Here is a 16,794-nt window from a genome sequence, read left to right as displayed (position 1 = left end):
ACTTGAATAGACAGTCGGTGTTTAAAAGAAACGAACCAAAAGCAAATATAGTCTAGAATTTGGCAGGTGTCCCCATTGAGCTGTTTGAGGGCAAACTACAGTTTTTCATAAATGTAGATGGTTTACTCTGTGACAGTTTTTCTTGACACTACCTGACTCAGTTTCCCTTTTTATAACATTTTGTATTGTCCCCCTCTATTATCCTGAAATAAAATTAATGGATTCTATAATCTATCTATACTTAAATTTCATAAAAATATAATGTCTTAATGCTAATATAAAGGTAAAAATTAAAAGAAAAAAGTATATAATAAGTATTTTAGTGCCCAAGTGCTTAAAGTACCCCTATGTTAGAAGGAAAAACACTCCCACACATGTCGAAAACACCCCTAGCGAGCAGAGCTGTTCCTGTTTAAACCTCTGTTCTAGGGTGGTGTTTCTCCAGCTGTGTTGTAGACATGTCTTTTTGTTTCCAAAAGATAATAAAAATGAATTACTAAAAGTACAAAATATGAAATACAAGCCATTATTTTTTATTGTAGACTCAGCCGATAGGGAACCACTCTGTCAGATTGTTACAGAAGACTCCTGCTGGGCTTGGGGCAGGCTGGCTCACCAGTGAGCCCAGCTCCTGGCCACGCTGGGCAGCACTGTTCCAGGAAGCACCCACGGCCACAACAGCAGGGTTTGCTCTTGTCTGCTTCTTATTTTCAGGACTGTGTCATCATAGGCTTATGATTTGCTCTCGGTCTGTCCCATGTTTAGTGGATTGTTAGGGTCCTGCACGTGCTATGGCACTGGGGATGTGATGTGGTGATCACTTCCCATCCACCTATTCTGAGGCCTGCATGTGCAGTCATCCCAGATTTGGGACGTTCGTTTGCCGTCACTGTCTTGCAGCTCCTCTCCTGAGGTTTTGGTGTCTTGCCATGCTGCAAAAATTGGGACTCAGTTTGGGTTGACATTGGCCCTTCTTTATGTCTACTGCTAATACTTGAATTGGAAACTCTGCCCCTTCTCTTGCAGAAGCTCTTTCCCCTACAGCTGTGCTATTGCACATGCACAATTGCAGCTTCAATGTCAGTCACATTGGGGCTGACTGAGAAAGGGAAGGAGTGTGCTTGGAGGTGACAGGCTCTGTAAAGTGAGTTTTCTTCCTCCTTTATTGCTGGTCAAATGCTAGATATTTTCATTAAGGATTATAGTTTGGAGTTTGTTTTCCCCTTCCTACCCTTCTAGCCTTTTCTCTGAGAAGGGGAAGATTTTGTGTTAGTTTTTTAGTTGACATATAATTTACAATACAGTAAAATGCACTCTTTTGTACCAGATATAGTCAGGTAACCACCACCACAATCGAGATAGAGAACAGTACCATCACTTCAAAAGAGTGCCCTCGTGTCCCTTTGCGGTCACCCCACGCCCCTTCCCACACGCCAGGAGCCATGGATCCATGTTCTGTCCCTAGTGTCTAGCCTACTGCAGGGTGCCGTATAAATGGGATCATGCAGTATGTAGCCTTTGAGCCTGGCTTCTTTCACGTAGCACAGTATATTTCAAGTTCCTTCATGGTCTTCTGTCAGTAGTTTGTTCCTCTGGTTGCTGAGTAGTATTCCATTTATGGATATACCACAATTTGCTTGTCCATTCACTAGTTGAAATAGAGAAATGGTAGCTTAAAAAATGTCTTAATCCGTAGAATTTTTTGTATCAGTTCTTTTCTAAATCTTGAGGTGTTACCAGAAAAGTTGACACATTTCAGAATGTTCTTGCCCTGATGTGATCTCTGTCTCCACTAAGCCTGAGCAGAGATGTGCAGGCTCTTTGCTGCCGAGGGGACTATACTGTCCTAGGTCAGACCCTGAAGTCAGAGGGACTGTTTGCAAGTGTGACAACAATTGTGTTTTAAGTTTTGTGGCTAGAAATGAGAATCTCAGGGTTTATAATTCCCATCAACTGAGAAAGAAAAAAGGCAAACTGAGAAGAAGTAAATATGAAGTGAAATATTCACTTCACTAATGGGGAATTAATTTTGCATAAATGCTTTTAAACAAGGTTTCCGTAATAGCATATACACTGTGGCCACATTTAGCGTTGTAACGTTTCATTGGTAATTGAATAGTAAAATATGAAAGTGTAAAGGCTTTCTTTCTGGCACTTGGCAGCTTTCATGGCAGACTAAAACTGGGAATTCCAAAAGCAGTTGCTACGTTATCAGACATCACCAGTAAGAGATCTGAACTAAGAGTGCTCATTGAATGCACAGCTAGCTTTGTGGTAGATTTTGCTTTTCATTCAAGCATTTTAACTTTCTGTTTGTTAAATCCTGTTTTCTTTAGTTTTCTGTAGTGCATCCTCATATCTCAGGAATACATAAGTAAGCGTATATATTACACATATATCATTCTGATGTGGCAATATGTAAAATGACTGTTTTAGGACTAAACATAGTCATCTGTAGTATTTTGAAAATAAGCTTGCTGCCATCCCAGAAACGTCAGTGCATCTGTTCCTCTTTCTAGACGACGCAGTCTGTCCAGCACAAAGTCCCTCTGTCCCCAGATGTCTGGAGAGGAGGAGGATTCCGATTTGGCAGCCAAACTTGGAATGTGCAATAGAGAAATAGTACGAAGAGGAGCTCTCATTCTCTTCTGCGATTATGTTGTAAGTTTGTAAAAGCGAGTAATGGCGGGGTGGGGGACTGGAAACACCCTGTGTAGAGGATGCTTCCATAGGCCGTCTGAAAGCCAGATTGACTTCCCACTTTCCCACCACTCCATCAAAACGGGAAAACCAAAATTAATGTTTAATCCTGTCTAACAGATGATTTTATGATTAGAAACCGGACTTGGCCCACTGGTCACTGGTTTTTGAGTTTGTCCGTAAAAGGTTTCCTTTGGCTGTCACTTGTTCAACACACATTGAGTGACTGCTCTGGGCTATTCATAGAGCTGGCATTGTTGTATCAAGAGAAGCGATGGAATAATAATAATGAAAGCAAGCGAAGAGTGTTGGTTAGAGTGGGGTTCTGATTTTAAATTTTTTAAAATTAATCTGTGAAAAAGGTATTTGATGTTCATTGCTGCGTTTTAAAATAGATGCCTATTTGAATGCCATTCTTTTTTTCAAAAATAGCTTTTGTGGAGTTTTTTACCATAAAACTAGCATCACATTTAACATAGAAAATGTACAAAATCCAAGTAAGTAAAAAGAAGAAATCTTTTGTAATTGTATTGCTCACAGAGAACCTGTTGTTGAGACCGGCCCCGTGGCTGAGTGGTTAAGTTCTCGCGCTCCCCTTCAGCGGCCCAGGGTTTCACTGATTCGGATTCTGGGCGCGGATATGGGACCCTCGTCAGGTCATGTTGAGGCGGCGTCCCACGTAGCACAACCAGAGGCAATCACAACTAGAATATACAACTATGTACCGGGGAGGTTTGGGAAGAAGAAGAAGAAGAAGAAAAGATTGGCAACAGATGGTGCCAATCTTAAACAAAAAAAAAAGAGAGAGAACCTCTTGTTCCATTTTGGCTGGGGTTTAGTACTTTTTCTATACCAATATAAAAGTACATGCATTTCTCTGGTACAAACATGGTATCATGAACATACTGCTATCACGTAGCAAAATGTTGTTAAGCATTTTGGTGGTTTTTCTACTTTTCATTTTGTTTCTTCAGTTTTGTTGAGATATAATCGACATATAACGTTGTGTAAGTTTAAGGTGTATGACATAATCATTTGTTAAACATTCTGAGCAGACTTCAACTGAAGCAAATGTTATCATTTTTTGTTGTGCTAGCACTTTATTCATATTCATTTTTTGCTTTACGTTCTTGATGTTGAAATAGTTTTTCTATCCTGTTTCACTTTTGAGAAATAATATAATTATATAATGCTGATTTTCACAGAAATGTAAGAAATGTAAGAAAGATATTAATTTTATGTTAATACTATCAAATCATCCCACATGGAAAATATTCCTCACTGAACAGATGTCAAAGAATTGGTCACATTTTATAATTTCTGTCTAGAAGGATTATGAATTAAGATGAAAAGGCAACATGTGTATTTAAAAATGGTTATCTTCGTATTTCCTTATAAACCTTAAGTGAAATTTCTTCACTTAAGATCCATTTAATGTGTGGTCCATTCATATTTTGGACTCAGGAATTCTGTGAAAACTGACAGTTAAGTGATTTCTTTTTTTTCCACTGACCTGTCACAAAATTGGAGAAAGAATAACTGGAGAACATCCGTGAGTAGGGAGACTGATGCCTGGAGCGTCACTTGTTCTCGTGTGTTCTGGCTCTGGGACGGTCACCTGTGAGGGCGGCGCCACACTGCTCCCACTGTCCCACTGCCTTGGGGTCTCACCAGGCAGGCAGTGGTGGCCCTGGGCTCTGCTCCTTTCCTCCTCTGGCCTTTGGCCGTTGGCTGGTGCCCTTTGGGGCTGGCCTGCTGGGTCACATTTCCCTGGTGGGGTGTGACTTCCAACAGCCTCAGCCACAATATGTGCTTGGAGGTGACAGGCTCTGTAAAGTGAGTTTTCTTCCTCCTTTATTGCTGGTCAAGAGCTAGATTTTCACTGAGGATTATAATTTGGAATTTGTTTTCCCCTTCCTACCCCCTTGGCCTTTTCTCTGGCATGAATATCTGTTCTCTCCTTGACTACTTGAAAATGTGTCTTTCATTGTCTTTTTCCTCAGTGCCAGAACCTGCATGACTCAGAGCACTTAGCGTGGCTCCTTGTGAACCACGTTCAGGATCTGATCGGTCTGTCCCACGAGCCTCCCGTGCAGGATTTCATTAGTGCGGTTCATCGGAACTCTGCTGCCAGCGGCCTTTTCATCCAGGCCATTCAGTCTCGTTGTGAAAATCTTTCCACTGTAAGTCTCCTGGGTGCCAGCTGCTGCCAGTCACAGTTTTCTCTGCCTGAAAAATGGAGTACTGGGATTTTTAAACTGCTGATTTCCAATTGGCAAAATACTCTGCTCTTGTTTCTTTCCTTCTCTCAAATGTCAGCCCACCACTCTGAAGAAAACTCTTCAGTGTTTGGAAGGGATCCACCTCAGCCAGTCGGGTGCTGTGCTGATGCTGTATGTGGACAAGCTTTTGTGTACTCCGCTCCGTGTGCTGGCTCGCATGGTTGACACCCTTGCTTGTCGCCGGGTAGAAATGCTTTTGGCTGCAAATTTACAGGTACTGAAAAAAACACTTACATTGATTTTTATTGAAAACTAAGCAGGGCAAGCAAAACAGTTTGGCTGTTTTTTCCCTCTACAGGCGTATTCTTCATGTGGCCACTGAGAGAAACGTGTATAACATGTATAAACTGGTCATTCCTTGTATGTCTGATATGAGTGCTTCTTGTGCTTTCTTCTAGTCTGCCTTTGCTATGATAAGCTGTCCCCGTCAGTTTATCCTTTGTAAAGGAGCACAAGGTTATTTTGATCCCTTATGTTTTACAAACCCACTGATGTGTTCTTGTCTACTTCAGAGCAATATGGCCCAGCTGCCAGTGGAAGAACTCAACAGAATCCAGGAATACCTTCAGAACAGTGGGTTAGCCCAGAGGTAATGCTGGAGCCAGGTGTTCCTGGATTTGGGGTATAAAGACTTAGATTTGTAAGGGAATAAAGTCGTAGGACAAGAGATTGATGTGCTTTATAGATGGGTTTAAAAGGAGTAAAGAACAACTGGCAGGCTGACCTCTACGCATTAACAGAGGGATGCCTGCAGTCCTGTGGGTGGCTGAGAGGTGGCAGGGGTTCAGAGTGCCTCTGTTCATGCCTGGTGACGATTGGGACTACAAGTTAGCAGCTTTATCTTAGCAAAATCAAAGCATATAACCTAATTGTTAAATAAGAGTTGGCAGGTCTGAAAGACATTACCCAGTTCTTCACGTGTAAGAATTATATCTGCTTCTTGTTAAAATGTTATCTCTTTATAGCTATTTATTACCTAATTTTGTTTGCAAAGTCTTTTAGAAGCCTTTATCAGAAATCATGACATCTATTATATATTTCCATGATTGCAGAATAAATTAAGAGAGGTTTTTACCTTTTTTCCTCTACATACTGTGCTGTGACTTCAATCTTTTTTTTTAAAGATGGTAAGGCAGACTTTATTCAGGGGAACTACTATAGTAGGGTTTTACAGTAGAGGAGAGAGAGTGAGCTCAGCTCTGAATACGGCATAGACGCGTGGAGATTTATAGCCAAGGAGCAGGCTGGGGCCAGTGGACAGAAAATTCCTATGGGGAAACTTGAGGGGTAAGGGAGATTCTGGCTAAACCAACTAGACAGGATTTTGCTACAGGCAGGCCAGGGCAATAAGATATGGAGAGTAGCGGATGAGGAATTTGATCAGATAGTAAGGGTGGGGCCAGTTTCCGCTAAACTGACCCAGAAGGATTCTTGCTAAAATGACTGAGTGGACCAAGGACAGAGTCCAAGGGCAAGGCCTACTCAAAAAGAGTTCTCAGAGAAGGTTGGCTGCAGTGTGGTCAAAGGAGAGAGTCTTTGTCACATAGAAGTACTAATAGCCCCACGTTTTTCTTATTGTGGGTCACATTTTCCTGATTGTCTTATATTTTAAAAATTTATATGTTTGACGGGTATAAATAGGAGAGACTGAAGTAGATAACGTTTGCCCAGAAGAGCTCTGGCTCCTTCTGTCCCACTAGGACGTGGGGTCATCTCTTTGGTGGGCTCCAGAGCTGAGATGGATAGGGCTGGGCTGCACACTTCAGCTGTGACTTCGATCTTAAGAGAAGCTTATCAATGGTGTCTTTTGTTGGGAAGGGGCAGCACACGATTTTGAGTGACTTTTCAGTATGCCAGGCTGAATTATGTTATAACTTGCTTTATGAAGTTGTCATTCTCATAGCAGATGGTGGGAAGTCGAACTGTTTTTATTTTTTGACCCTAGACTTTGTATTCGGCCCAGATGAGGAAGATTATAGGTATCTTGTACCAGATGAAAAATGAACATAAATTAGTATATATTATATCTTTTTGGGAGATTAAATAGGTTTCCTGCACTTGGGTATAGAATAGATGATCACTTTGCATTTATAGAGAATGCTTTTATTAGCTATCATACTGTGTATTGCCTGGTGCAGTGTTTGAGCATAAATGAAATTTCTGGAAAATATTTATGAGGCATAAACTGTGGTTATTAAGAGTAAACTAGGGCCTGAGTTCACTTTGAATGTTGCTGAGAAGTAGCTCTGAAGAGGTGGCTTGAGATACATTGCCTCTCACTTTGAGAAGCTACTGTGTCTCTTCCCTGTGGAGCTGTGCTCTAACCCACGTGTGATTGTATTCCAGACACCAAAGGCTCTACTCCCTGCTGGACAGGCTTCGTCTCGCCACTGCACCAGGATCATGTGGCCCTTCTCCTCCGGTCACATCCCACCCGCTGGACGGGGATGGACCCCTGGCTCTGGAGACAGTTAATCCAGACAAAGTAAGTGACACACAGGGCCACTCCAGGTACTAAGTACCTCTCTCCGCCTGCGGCAAATCCAGAGTGTGCAGCAGGGTGGCTCAGGAGGCAGAACGTCCTGGCACTCTGTGCAGCTCCTGAGAGCTCGTGGCCTGCCTTGTTTCTTTCCAGCACTGGGCAGGGTCACCTCATGACAGGATGCATGAGGTCCAGCAGGGGCATGGGTTGAGAAAGGAAATGCTGACCTAGGACACTCGTGGTGGGTAGTTAATGGGAAGATCAGGAGCTGGGTGACCATGGCCTGCACTCACGATTGCACAGGCCTTCAAGCACATGTCCGCTTGGCCTGTCTCCCTCTCCTTACGCCTGCTGACCTCCTGCATATTGACCCCATCTCTCCAAGAGCCATGGCTGTTATCATCCTCAGCACTCACACCTCAGAGCTGGGGACCATTTAGGACTTTGGTATAACCTTGATACTCTTGTTTCCTGGAGAGAGTTCAGTTTAAATATGAACTTGGAGTTCAGAAACCAGCAGTCCAGGCATAGAATAGCAAAGTTCAGGCCTCTGTTCTCAGGCTTGATTTGCTAAGTGCCTCTGCTGTGCTGGCTCTGTGGGGAGAGGAGCAAAGCAGACACCCCAATAGAAGGTGACGGGTGCGATGCCAGACGAGGGTGAAGGTGCAGAGTAGGGCCCGCTGTCCTCAGCAGAGTTTGAAGGGCAGTGGGACACTCTCCAGGTGGGGGGGGAGAAGGCACCTGTAAATAACAGCGAGTCCAAAGGACAGCCTTCAGAGCATTTCCTGTGATGTGGTGAGCAGCCCCCACGCCCAGCCACAGTTGCCAAAGCTGCATTCATAGTCCAGGGGCCACTTGTCCTTCGGTCTGGAGCCACAGGATGTGAGGGGCAGTAGGCAAAGAGACAACACATTTCTAGAAGTGTCAAAGCGCCTTGAAAGCTCTGCCCAATTATTCTGTTATCTACCTTTTTCTTCTCCCCAGGACTGGTACATACGCCTAGTCAAATCCCAGTGCTGGACTAGGTCAGATTCCGCACTGCTGGAAGGGGCAGAGCTGGTGAATCGGCTTCCTCCCGGGGACATGAGTGCATTCATGATGAACTCGGTATGGCGGAGAGAGCGGGAGGCCAGGGAAACCCTGTCTTTCTTTTGTTGCTTTCCTGTCTGATTTGTTTCATTGTAATGCAACCCACTGTTGACATGTACCACTCACCTTTCTGCCTTAATGGCAGAGACCCTAATCCAGACAGACAGGATGAGGGGAGACTGCTGCAGACAAGACAGGACGTTATTTCAGCCACATTAGAACCCAAAAGGACACGTGTTGTGTTTACTTCAACATTTCATGCTTTTAAAGAAAATAGGTTCTCTTAGATTATAGTCACTTCTGATTGCTGGTTCTCATGGTCATGAGGAAACATTCGCATGGTGTCATCATGCATGATTTAACTGACTCTCTCCTGATATTCTGGAAATTGATCTTTAGTAAACCCCCTCTCTAGATGTAATGAGGTCCTCCTGCCCCACCACAGGTAGTGAGGTCCCCCTCCCCCTACTTCCTAGAGTGAGGTCTCCCACCCCCTCACTAGATGTGATGAGGTCCCGCATCCCCACCCTTGATCTTGTGCAGGCAAGCCGTGCAGAGCTGACCCAGGAGGCCCTTGCAAAGCTTCCTTGTCCTTGTCCTCACTTCTTGGGCAGGTCCTGTGAGGAGTGGAACCCCCCCCTTTTCGGTACTGTCCAGCTATAGATGTAGCGGGTTCCTTTTCAGACCTACTGGGATGAGCAGTCAACTAAACCTTGAGGCGTTTTAGCACTGTCTTGATATGTACCAAGTGGTAATGAAGAAGCAGCAGATAGCTGGGGTGATGGCAAGGTGAATTAGGGGGCAACAAAGAACGTGCCAGGTGTAGATGAAGAGAGACTCCAAGTGGAGACAACACAGAAGTACCTATTCTTCATCAATTTGAACATAAGAGCTATGTTGAAAAAAAACAGGAGAATTGGCTCAAAATCAGTTTGCTAAAATCATTTTAAGACCCATTCAGTGAAAGCTGATTTGCTGAATGATCAATTTGCTTATGACCAATTTACTGAATTTTCCAAATTCACTAATTGGATTTTTAACCCCTTTAAAGTTCTGGCTGTAACAGAAAGGTTTAATTTTGGTCACTGATGATGGCATATACATTTCTGAATATTAATTAAGATTGATATTCTCCCTGAAAATTTACCCAAAAAAATTCTTAAATGGTTTTGAAAAGTTGGCAAAACACAGTACAAATTGAAACATGATCTACGAAATGCTGTTTTTCCAACCAAAATTGTGGCATTTATTTGGCTACTTGGATTTCCCTAGCTGCTTTTGAATATAACTTACCTTTTTCAAACTTTGGGAATGTTTTGTGTTTCACTGATTCCTTAGGTGGCATTTCAACTCAATTTTGTATTTTTATCAATTAAGATTTTGTCATATTAAATTTTTGATTTCAAATCCATCTGAAGGCATAAAAAATAAAAACATTTCTTTAAAATTAAAGTACCCAGAAGAGACCAGAAATATATTTCACTGAGCATATGATCAATGGAGTTGTTCATTTATTTATATCAGAAGTAGAATATTCTTTAACATATTTTTTTTCGTATGGTAATCTTGTTATCTCAGAAATGTTTGCAATATCCTTTCTTCTGTAGTGTTTTTCTTGCCTAATTGAAAGCTTATAATTGTTGTTGTTGAACCTTTAATGCCTAGGAGTTCAACTTAAGCCTCTTAGCCCCATGCTTGGGCCTGGGCATGCGTGAAATTTCTGGAGGCCAGAAGAGTCCCCTATTTGAAGCTGCTCGAGTGGTAACTCTGGACCGTGTGACCAGCATGGTTCAGCAGCTGCCTGCTGTCCATCAAGTTTTCCAACCATTCCTACCCGTGGAGCCCAGTACCTACTGGGGCAAAGTGAATGATCTATTTGGTAATTAAAATAAAAACTTCTTTTATTTTTTTAAAAAATGCTGCAGAGCCAGTACAGTGCTTTGCACCAAGTAAAGATTCAGGAAATTCTGTTGTTCTGATAAATGGAAAGCAATTACAGAGGTAACTGAGAAATGACACTGGGGTCCCTAGCTCTGCATGTCTCTTGCTGTGTCTGCTACTTTGCTATTTGTTGACATAGTCCGGGCTTCAAGTCCTCAGGAGCGCTAGGATAGACCTGGGGGGGAGTGCAAGACTTGGGTGTCTTTGCAGATATGCTTCTGAGGAGCGATGTCTTTGGCTCCCATCAGATTCTCAGAGAATTGCCTGACTGCCTTTCTAAGGTCATGAGCCTCTGCTAGAGTCGTGTCCACCCATTCAGATCTTCTGTTTCAGGGGATGCTGTATTGTATCGGTCTCTGACCACTCTGGCCCGAGCACTGGCCCAGTACCTGCTGGTGTTCTCCAAACTGCCCAGCCACTTGCACCTTCCTCCTGAGAAGGAGAAGGACACTGTGAAGTTTGTGGTCATGACACTCGAGGTAAGAGGCAGCTTGGGAACTCAGTGTTTCTGTGCAGAGGGAGGTGTGACTGGCACTGTCAACCGAGAGCTGTGCACAGTCTGGCGTGCTCTTCACCTCCTTCTGACAGTAACTACTTGCCAGGTGTCGTGCCCATCCCTTCCTCTCCTGAGTGCTTCCATACCCCTTACCACACCAGTTCCTCACAGTCACCTCGTGAGATTGGGAACACAGCACTAACTGTCTCTACTGCACAGCTGAGGAAGGGAGGTTGGGAAGAGCCAGGCCTGGGACCGAGGCTCCCTTGCAGCCAGCTTCACCCCTCCTGTGTCTGGGGAGCAGGCTTAGGGGAGAGGGTATCCATCATAGAGGAGGGCCAGGCAGGGAGAAACGTCAGGCAGAGAGAGGCAAGGGTGATTAGAGAGATGAGGAAAAACCTTTCGGGGATCTCCCAAATATAGCATGGCAAGTCATCACATGCTTAATGTTAATCTATTTCCTTGATTCTAAGATGCCTTTGATTTTGGGACAGATCGTCCATTAAATTCTTTCTTTTTTTTTCCTGAGCTAACATCTGTGCCAATCTTCCTCTGTTTTTTGGGTCAGCACCACAGTATGGCCACCGACAAGCAGTGTAGGTCTGTGCCTGGGAACTGAACCTGGGCTGCCAAAGCAGAGCATGCTGAACTTAACCACTAGGCTACAGGGCCAGCCCCTAAAATTTTTTTAATGTGTACATATTCTGAATGGATTGGCTTTCCATACGACTTCTGGAAAATAGAGTCTGACCTGCATCCTTAAAGAGTCAGAGGGTCAGAGCTACATTGACCAGCCTAAGCGAGGACACAGCTGATTCAGCATCAACTTCACCTGCCACTTTACAGCAGCGAGAGAGAAGTGTTGGGAGGGCATTCATGCAGTCGCTCATGAAAGGATGAGCAAGCACTTAGGTGGAGCCAGGCCAAGTCAGATAGCCGTGACCCATGTCCTGCAGGTTTCTGTGTAGTGGGGAGGCTGGCAAGAGAACATATGGTTAGAGTACAGTGATTGCTCTGAGCTCTTTCCTGTGCCTGCTGTGTGCAGGATGAAATGCTTCACTTGCATCATCTTATTCAGATCTCACTCCAACCCTGTGAGGGCTCTGTTATTCCCATTTTGCAGATGAGGAAAGCAGGGCTTAGAGAGATTTGGTCTTGGCCAAATTCACCCCCTAGGAAGTAGTCAGTCAGCATTTGAACCCAAGTCTGGCTGTCTTCAGAATCCGTTCTCTCAAATTCAGCCTCTGTGGCTGCGGCAGAGGAACGGCCTGGGCTGTGGAGCCCCAAGGAAGAGTCTGACCTGGAGGTGTTGTGGCCAAGGAAGGATTTCTAGAGGAGCTCACAGAGCTGAAGGATAAAGGGGCAGCAAGATCAGGGTGGGTGTTCTGGCAGAGAGGGGAGCCCCCGGCACTTTGGGGAGTGGGTACTTGAAGTTGAGGGAGTGGGGACCTCTGGAAGGACAGGGTCCTTGGGACCTGCCAGCCTCTCGAGCTTTGGACAGTTCATTGACAGCCGAGAGTTGTCTGCTTCCCTGACAGCCCCCGCAAAAAGAAGAAAGCACGGGTCTGAGCCTTCTTTAACACAGCCCTTCCTCTTCAGGCCCTGTCATGGCATTTGATGCACGAGCAGATCCCGCTGAGTCTGGATCTCCAGGCGGGCCTGGACTGCTGCTGCCTGGCTCTGCAGCTGCCTGGCCTCTGGAGTGTGCTCTCCTCCCCAGAGATGGTGACCCACGCCTGCTCCCTCATTCACTGTGTCCGGTTCCTCCTGGAAGCCAGTGAGTCCGTGACCATGACGGGCCTCTGTCCCTTGTCACTTGAACCAGTAATCAGCTCCACAAATGTAGTCACATACATTTATTTTGTGCTTCCTGTTTGCCAGGTACTAAGTTAGGAATTGGCGGGGTGAAGAGGTGGATAAAATATGGGCCTTGCCTTAATCTCTGGTATCTTGGAGTCTACACTAGAATTTAACTTGAATTTGCTTTTGTAGTCATTTTGTTTAGATTTTGGAGTTCCAGCTTTCATAAAAAATACTTCTAATTTTATGTCCCTTTAATCTCTGACCCTAGTGGACTGTTTCATGCTTTTAGTCCTAAATGATTTTAAGATTAATAAGATTACATTCAAAAGATTACTTGTTTTCTGTTAGAGTTGAAATGTTTGTTTCTATACTGCATTGTAATACTAATATATTAAAATAAAAGTGATTTATTCTTTTCAAGGGACAATGTCCTCAACAAGGGTCATTAGGCAAAATTTTTTAAAAATTTGACACTATAGTTTACATATTAGAGGGTGTTTTGAAGTTTTGTATTTTTAAATTAAACATTGTGGAGTGGTGTTTTGAAGTCTCACTGTTTAAATTGTTTTCATCTGTGCATTTGTAGTTAACTTCAAAATGAAGATCCAGGGAGTAATTTTTCAAAGCCCAACTTCTTGGGGGTTGTAGTGATGCCTTTAGCAGTAATGAGTCATGAACTGTCTGATAAAAACCTTCAGGGTTAGAGGTGGCAACCAGAAGACAGTGGAGGGACTTAGAATCTGAATGTCGAAGTCCCAGTCCTGTTGCATTTCAGATTAACCCAGAGATTGATACCTGAGTCTAGTATTGTCTGAAATTGATTCTAGCAAATCTAGACTTCGTTTGACATAGTCTCTCGCTTCAAAATGTTATGAGGGTGCATGAATGTGAAAATTTGAATAAAAAGGAATGGTAAAAGTGTTTGGAAATTCTTCTTTTTGTTCTGTTATGATTTTAGTTGTGGTGCAGCCTGGGGACCAGCTTCTTAGTCCAGAAAGAAGGACGAACACCCCAAAGGCTGCCAGAGAGGATGAAGTAGATTCAAATACACTAAGTAAGTCTCAAGACTCGTTTTTTTCTTACCTGGTTTCTTTGAGGGGCTTGAAATTCATTCACAAAAGACACTTTTAAAGTGGCGAATGTGGACGCTTCAAAGCTTGCTTTAACTTAGCTTGTTCTGTTGCTTGTCCCTAAATTTCAGGGCAAGTTGAGCCTTGTACATGCTCTTTCCTTTGCTTGTACACTCTGCCCCTATTCATCTGACTCTCTTTGACCCTCCAAACTCAGCTGGGCTGTCACACTCCTGGGCAATCCTCCCGGATCGCCATTCTTCTGGAACACTGAGTTTGCACCCCTCCTCTGGGAAGGCCCTCCTTTCCTTCATCCTAGCGCTTAGATCCTCTGTGGCACTTCCTGCTTTCTGTGTCTTCCACCTCAGACTCTGAGCCGCTCGAGGGCAAGGAGCGTGTTTTCCTTCTCCCTGTTCTCCGTATTATAAGTGATTAACAATGTTTGTTGAGTAGTGAAGGAATAAATAGAAAAACTGAAGAACTTGAAGTTAGTGGAAATACACACATGAATATTAGGTAACCTGGGTGTCTATTTCAGCCATTTGTTTTGGTGGATTTTTAAATGAAAATTACTGCTGTTCTTAAAAAACAAAAACGATCCACATCCCATTCATTTAAGCCTGTTCTAGACTTCGGCATGCACCGTGGTCTTTCATGTACTTTGTCCTAATTCAGGTGTTTTAGTCTGAAAATGGTAGTGAGGCAAAACTTCTTGGCCAAGTGACTCCTTGTTGTCACCAAGGACCTCCAGGCCGTATTGCCCTTTATCCAAAGGAATGCCAACCTGCATCCTGTCCCACAATGATGGGAAGCTAATGCCCCACCTGGCAGTTCTTGGCTGTCTGTATTATGCAACGCTCTTACTTGGGATACTGGAGTCTTACCCGTGCCCTCTTGGCTTAAGAAACATGCCTTTTTCGTATCAGGTACATAATGTTTTGTATCTTTTTTTGCCAGCTTTAGTGCAATCCCAGTTAGTGATAGAGAGTTTTCCTGTGGTTAGTACTAAGCATAGTAATTTTTCTTCTGGTTACCTGCTCAAGGTTTTATAATTTTGTGACCATTCACAAGCCATGGTGTTTCATTACACAGCCAAGCTCTTCTCTAGGTGTTTATCTCAAAACTCTGTGGTTCTGTCAGCCCTTATGTGATTTCATGATTTCTTGCTGTTGCCTGAGGGATGTGCACTCACTCACTTCCCTGCTTGGCTCCCTTCTAGCCGAGTTGCCTTAGCAAGTTTTCTATCCTGTGCTTCTGCAGTGAGGCTAAGAAGAGACTAAACTTATAGGGTTGGTGTAAGGATTAAGTAAATTAATCCAAGTAAAGCACCCAGAACAGGCGTCAGGCCTGTTTTAAGTGCTCAGCAAATGTTACCGTTATTTTAGTTATAATTTGAATTTCCATCCCTCTGAAGATAGTTCAGGCGTTCCAAGGAGTTGCGTCAGAGCAGGCAGAGCCATTGGCTGAAGTGTATTTAGTTTGGGTTAATTGTGCTCATTCTCCATGGCCCTTTTGAGGCCAGTTAATTTCATCGTTGCCAGGGGAAGAAGTTTGCTTCTTTATCACCTCAATAAGATGATACCTCTTAAAGATTGTCCAATAAATAGGATTAAAGTCACCCTCATTTCTCTTAGCTTGGGGCTTGCTTCCTTACATCCAATAAGAATTCCTTCTCTAGATGAGGAAGTTCCCTAGACTTTGAGTCTCAGGGACCATGGGTAATATCCATCCACAACCCTAAACATTTATCAGCTCAACAAATAATTCTTTGGCACATACCCTCTGCCAGACTCAAAGTGAGTCCGAAGCAGCCCCTGACCTCGAGGTGCTGTGCGTCTCACCTGAGGGTGTGGCGTTTGCCTCAGCATTCTGCCTCAGGAGTTCTCGGGTAGGATGCAGCGTCCTGTCAGAAGCCCCCTGCAACCCATGAGAACCCCTGATCTTGAGGAAGCAATGAATGGGAGATTCCAGCATGGTTCTTTGCATGCCAACTCAGGGACGAGCACACGGTCCTGGGAGAACCAGAGAAAGCCAGAACACAGGGTGGCGTCCTGAGGGATGCGTGAAGCTGAGGGGCTGCACGTTTGCTCCTGGATGTGAGCTGGCCAGTGCTGGCTGCATTGTGCACGGGGGGTGGAAGGGCTGGGACTGGAGGCAGGAGACTAGGTTCAAGATGATTGCAACAATCCTGGCACGTAGATAGAGATAAAGGAGGTGAATCTCTAGGCCTTCAGCGACCAGCTAGAAGTCTAGGGGAGGCCCATACATTTCTGGCTTGAGTGATGGTAGTAAGGCTGTGCCTGCTGCACTGGGATGCTGGGAAAATCAGGAGGAGAGGTGGTGGCTTTGGGGTGTGTTTGACAAAACAGTTCTCTCTTAACCATGGTGTTTGTTTAGACCCTAAGTATATCACTGCAGCCTGTGGGATGGTGGCAGAAATGGTGGAGTCTTTGCCATCCGTGTTGGCCTTGGGTCATAAAAGGAATAGCAGCACTCCAGCCTTTCTCACGTCGGTGCTCAAGAACATCATCATCAGCCTGGCTCGCTTACCCCTCGTCAACAGCTACACACGCGTCCCTCCCCTGGTGAGTCTGGTCATTCCTTTGCAGAAGACCAAAATAACCAAGATGCCCAGGCAACCCCATGGACTGGAGACTCCCAGAGGATGAGACCAGATCTTGACTGCTCAGATGCTTCCTTGTGGTGGCCAGAGCCTTTGGTTGCATGTAGCCGTGACACTTTGTCTAGTTCATCAGGCGTGCTGTATAGTGGTAGTTAGTAGAAATACTGGATTTTCTAAAATGCGGTGAGGCATTACATCAAGAAGTAAGATTTCATCTCCCACTAATAGACGCTTAATGTTGGATGTGATTCTACACTAATTAGACTAATTTGTTTAATGATAGAGACCATAAATTATATCCCCTCAAG

General features: G+C 44.2%; 1 protein-coding gene across 4 annotated transcripts in view; it reads left to right on the top strand.

The window, feature by feature from the left end:
- The window catches only part of HTT (huntingtin), a 165,625-nt gene that overhangs the window by 124,519 nt on the left and 24,312 nt on the right, over positions 1-16,794 (top strand). For 3 of the 4 annotated variants that reach the window (XR_011437274.1, XM_023638466.2, XM_023638467.2), the window contains 11 exons: positions 2,520-2,661; positions 4,704-4,883; positions 5,020-5,196; positions 5,495-5,571; positions 7,329-7,467; positions 8,449-8,571; positions 10,219-10,432; positions 10,828-10,973; positions 12,590-12,767; positions 13,752-13,847; positions 16,261-16,448. Coding sequence is in view for 3 of the 4 variants with exons in the window: in XM_023638466.2 (XP_023494234.2) it covers positions 2,520-2,661; positions 4,704-4,883; positions 5,020-5,196; positions 5,495-5,571; positions 7,329-7,467; positions 8,449-8,571; positions 10,219-10,432; positions 10,828-10,973; positions 12,590-12,767; positions 13,752-13,847; positions 16,261-16,448 (1,660 nt within the window). In the remaining variant the exon portion in view is untranslated. The remainder of the gene's footprint in view (positions 1-2,519; positions 2,662-4,703; positions 4,884-5,019; positions 5,197-5,494; positions 5,572-7,328; positions 7,468-8,448; positions 8,572-10,218; positions 10,433-10,827; positions 10,974-12,589; positions 12,768-13,751; positions 13,848-16,260; positions 16,449-16,794) is intronic. The other variant, XM_023638468.2, reaches the window with a different exon arrangement.

The sequence above is a fragment of the Equus caballus genome, chromosome 3, assembly GCF_041296265.1.
Source record: "Equus caballus isolate H_3958 breed thoroughbred chromosome 3, TB-T2T, whole genome shotgun sequence".
NCBI lineage: Eukaryota > Metazoa > Chordata > Mammalia > Perissodactyla > Equidae > Equus > Equus caballus.
The sequence above is the reverse complement of the archived record's forward strand: the minus strand, read 5'-3'. Positions and strand labels throughout refer to the sequence as shown.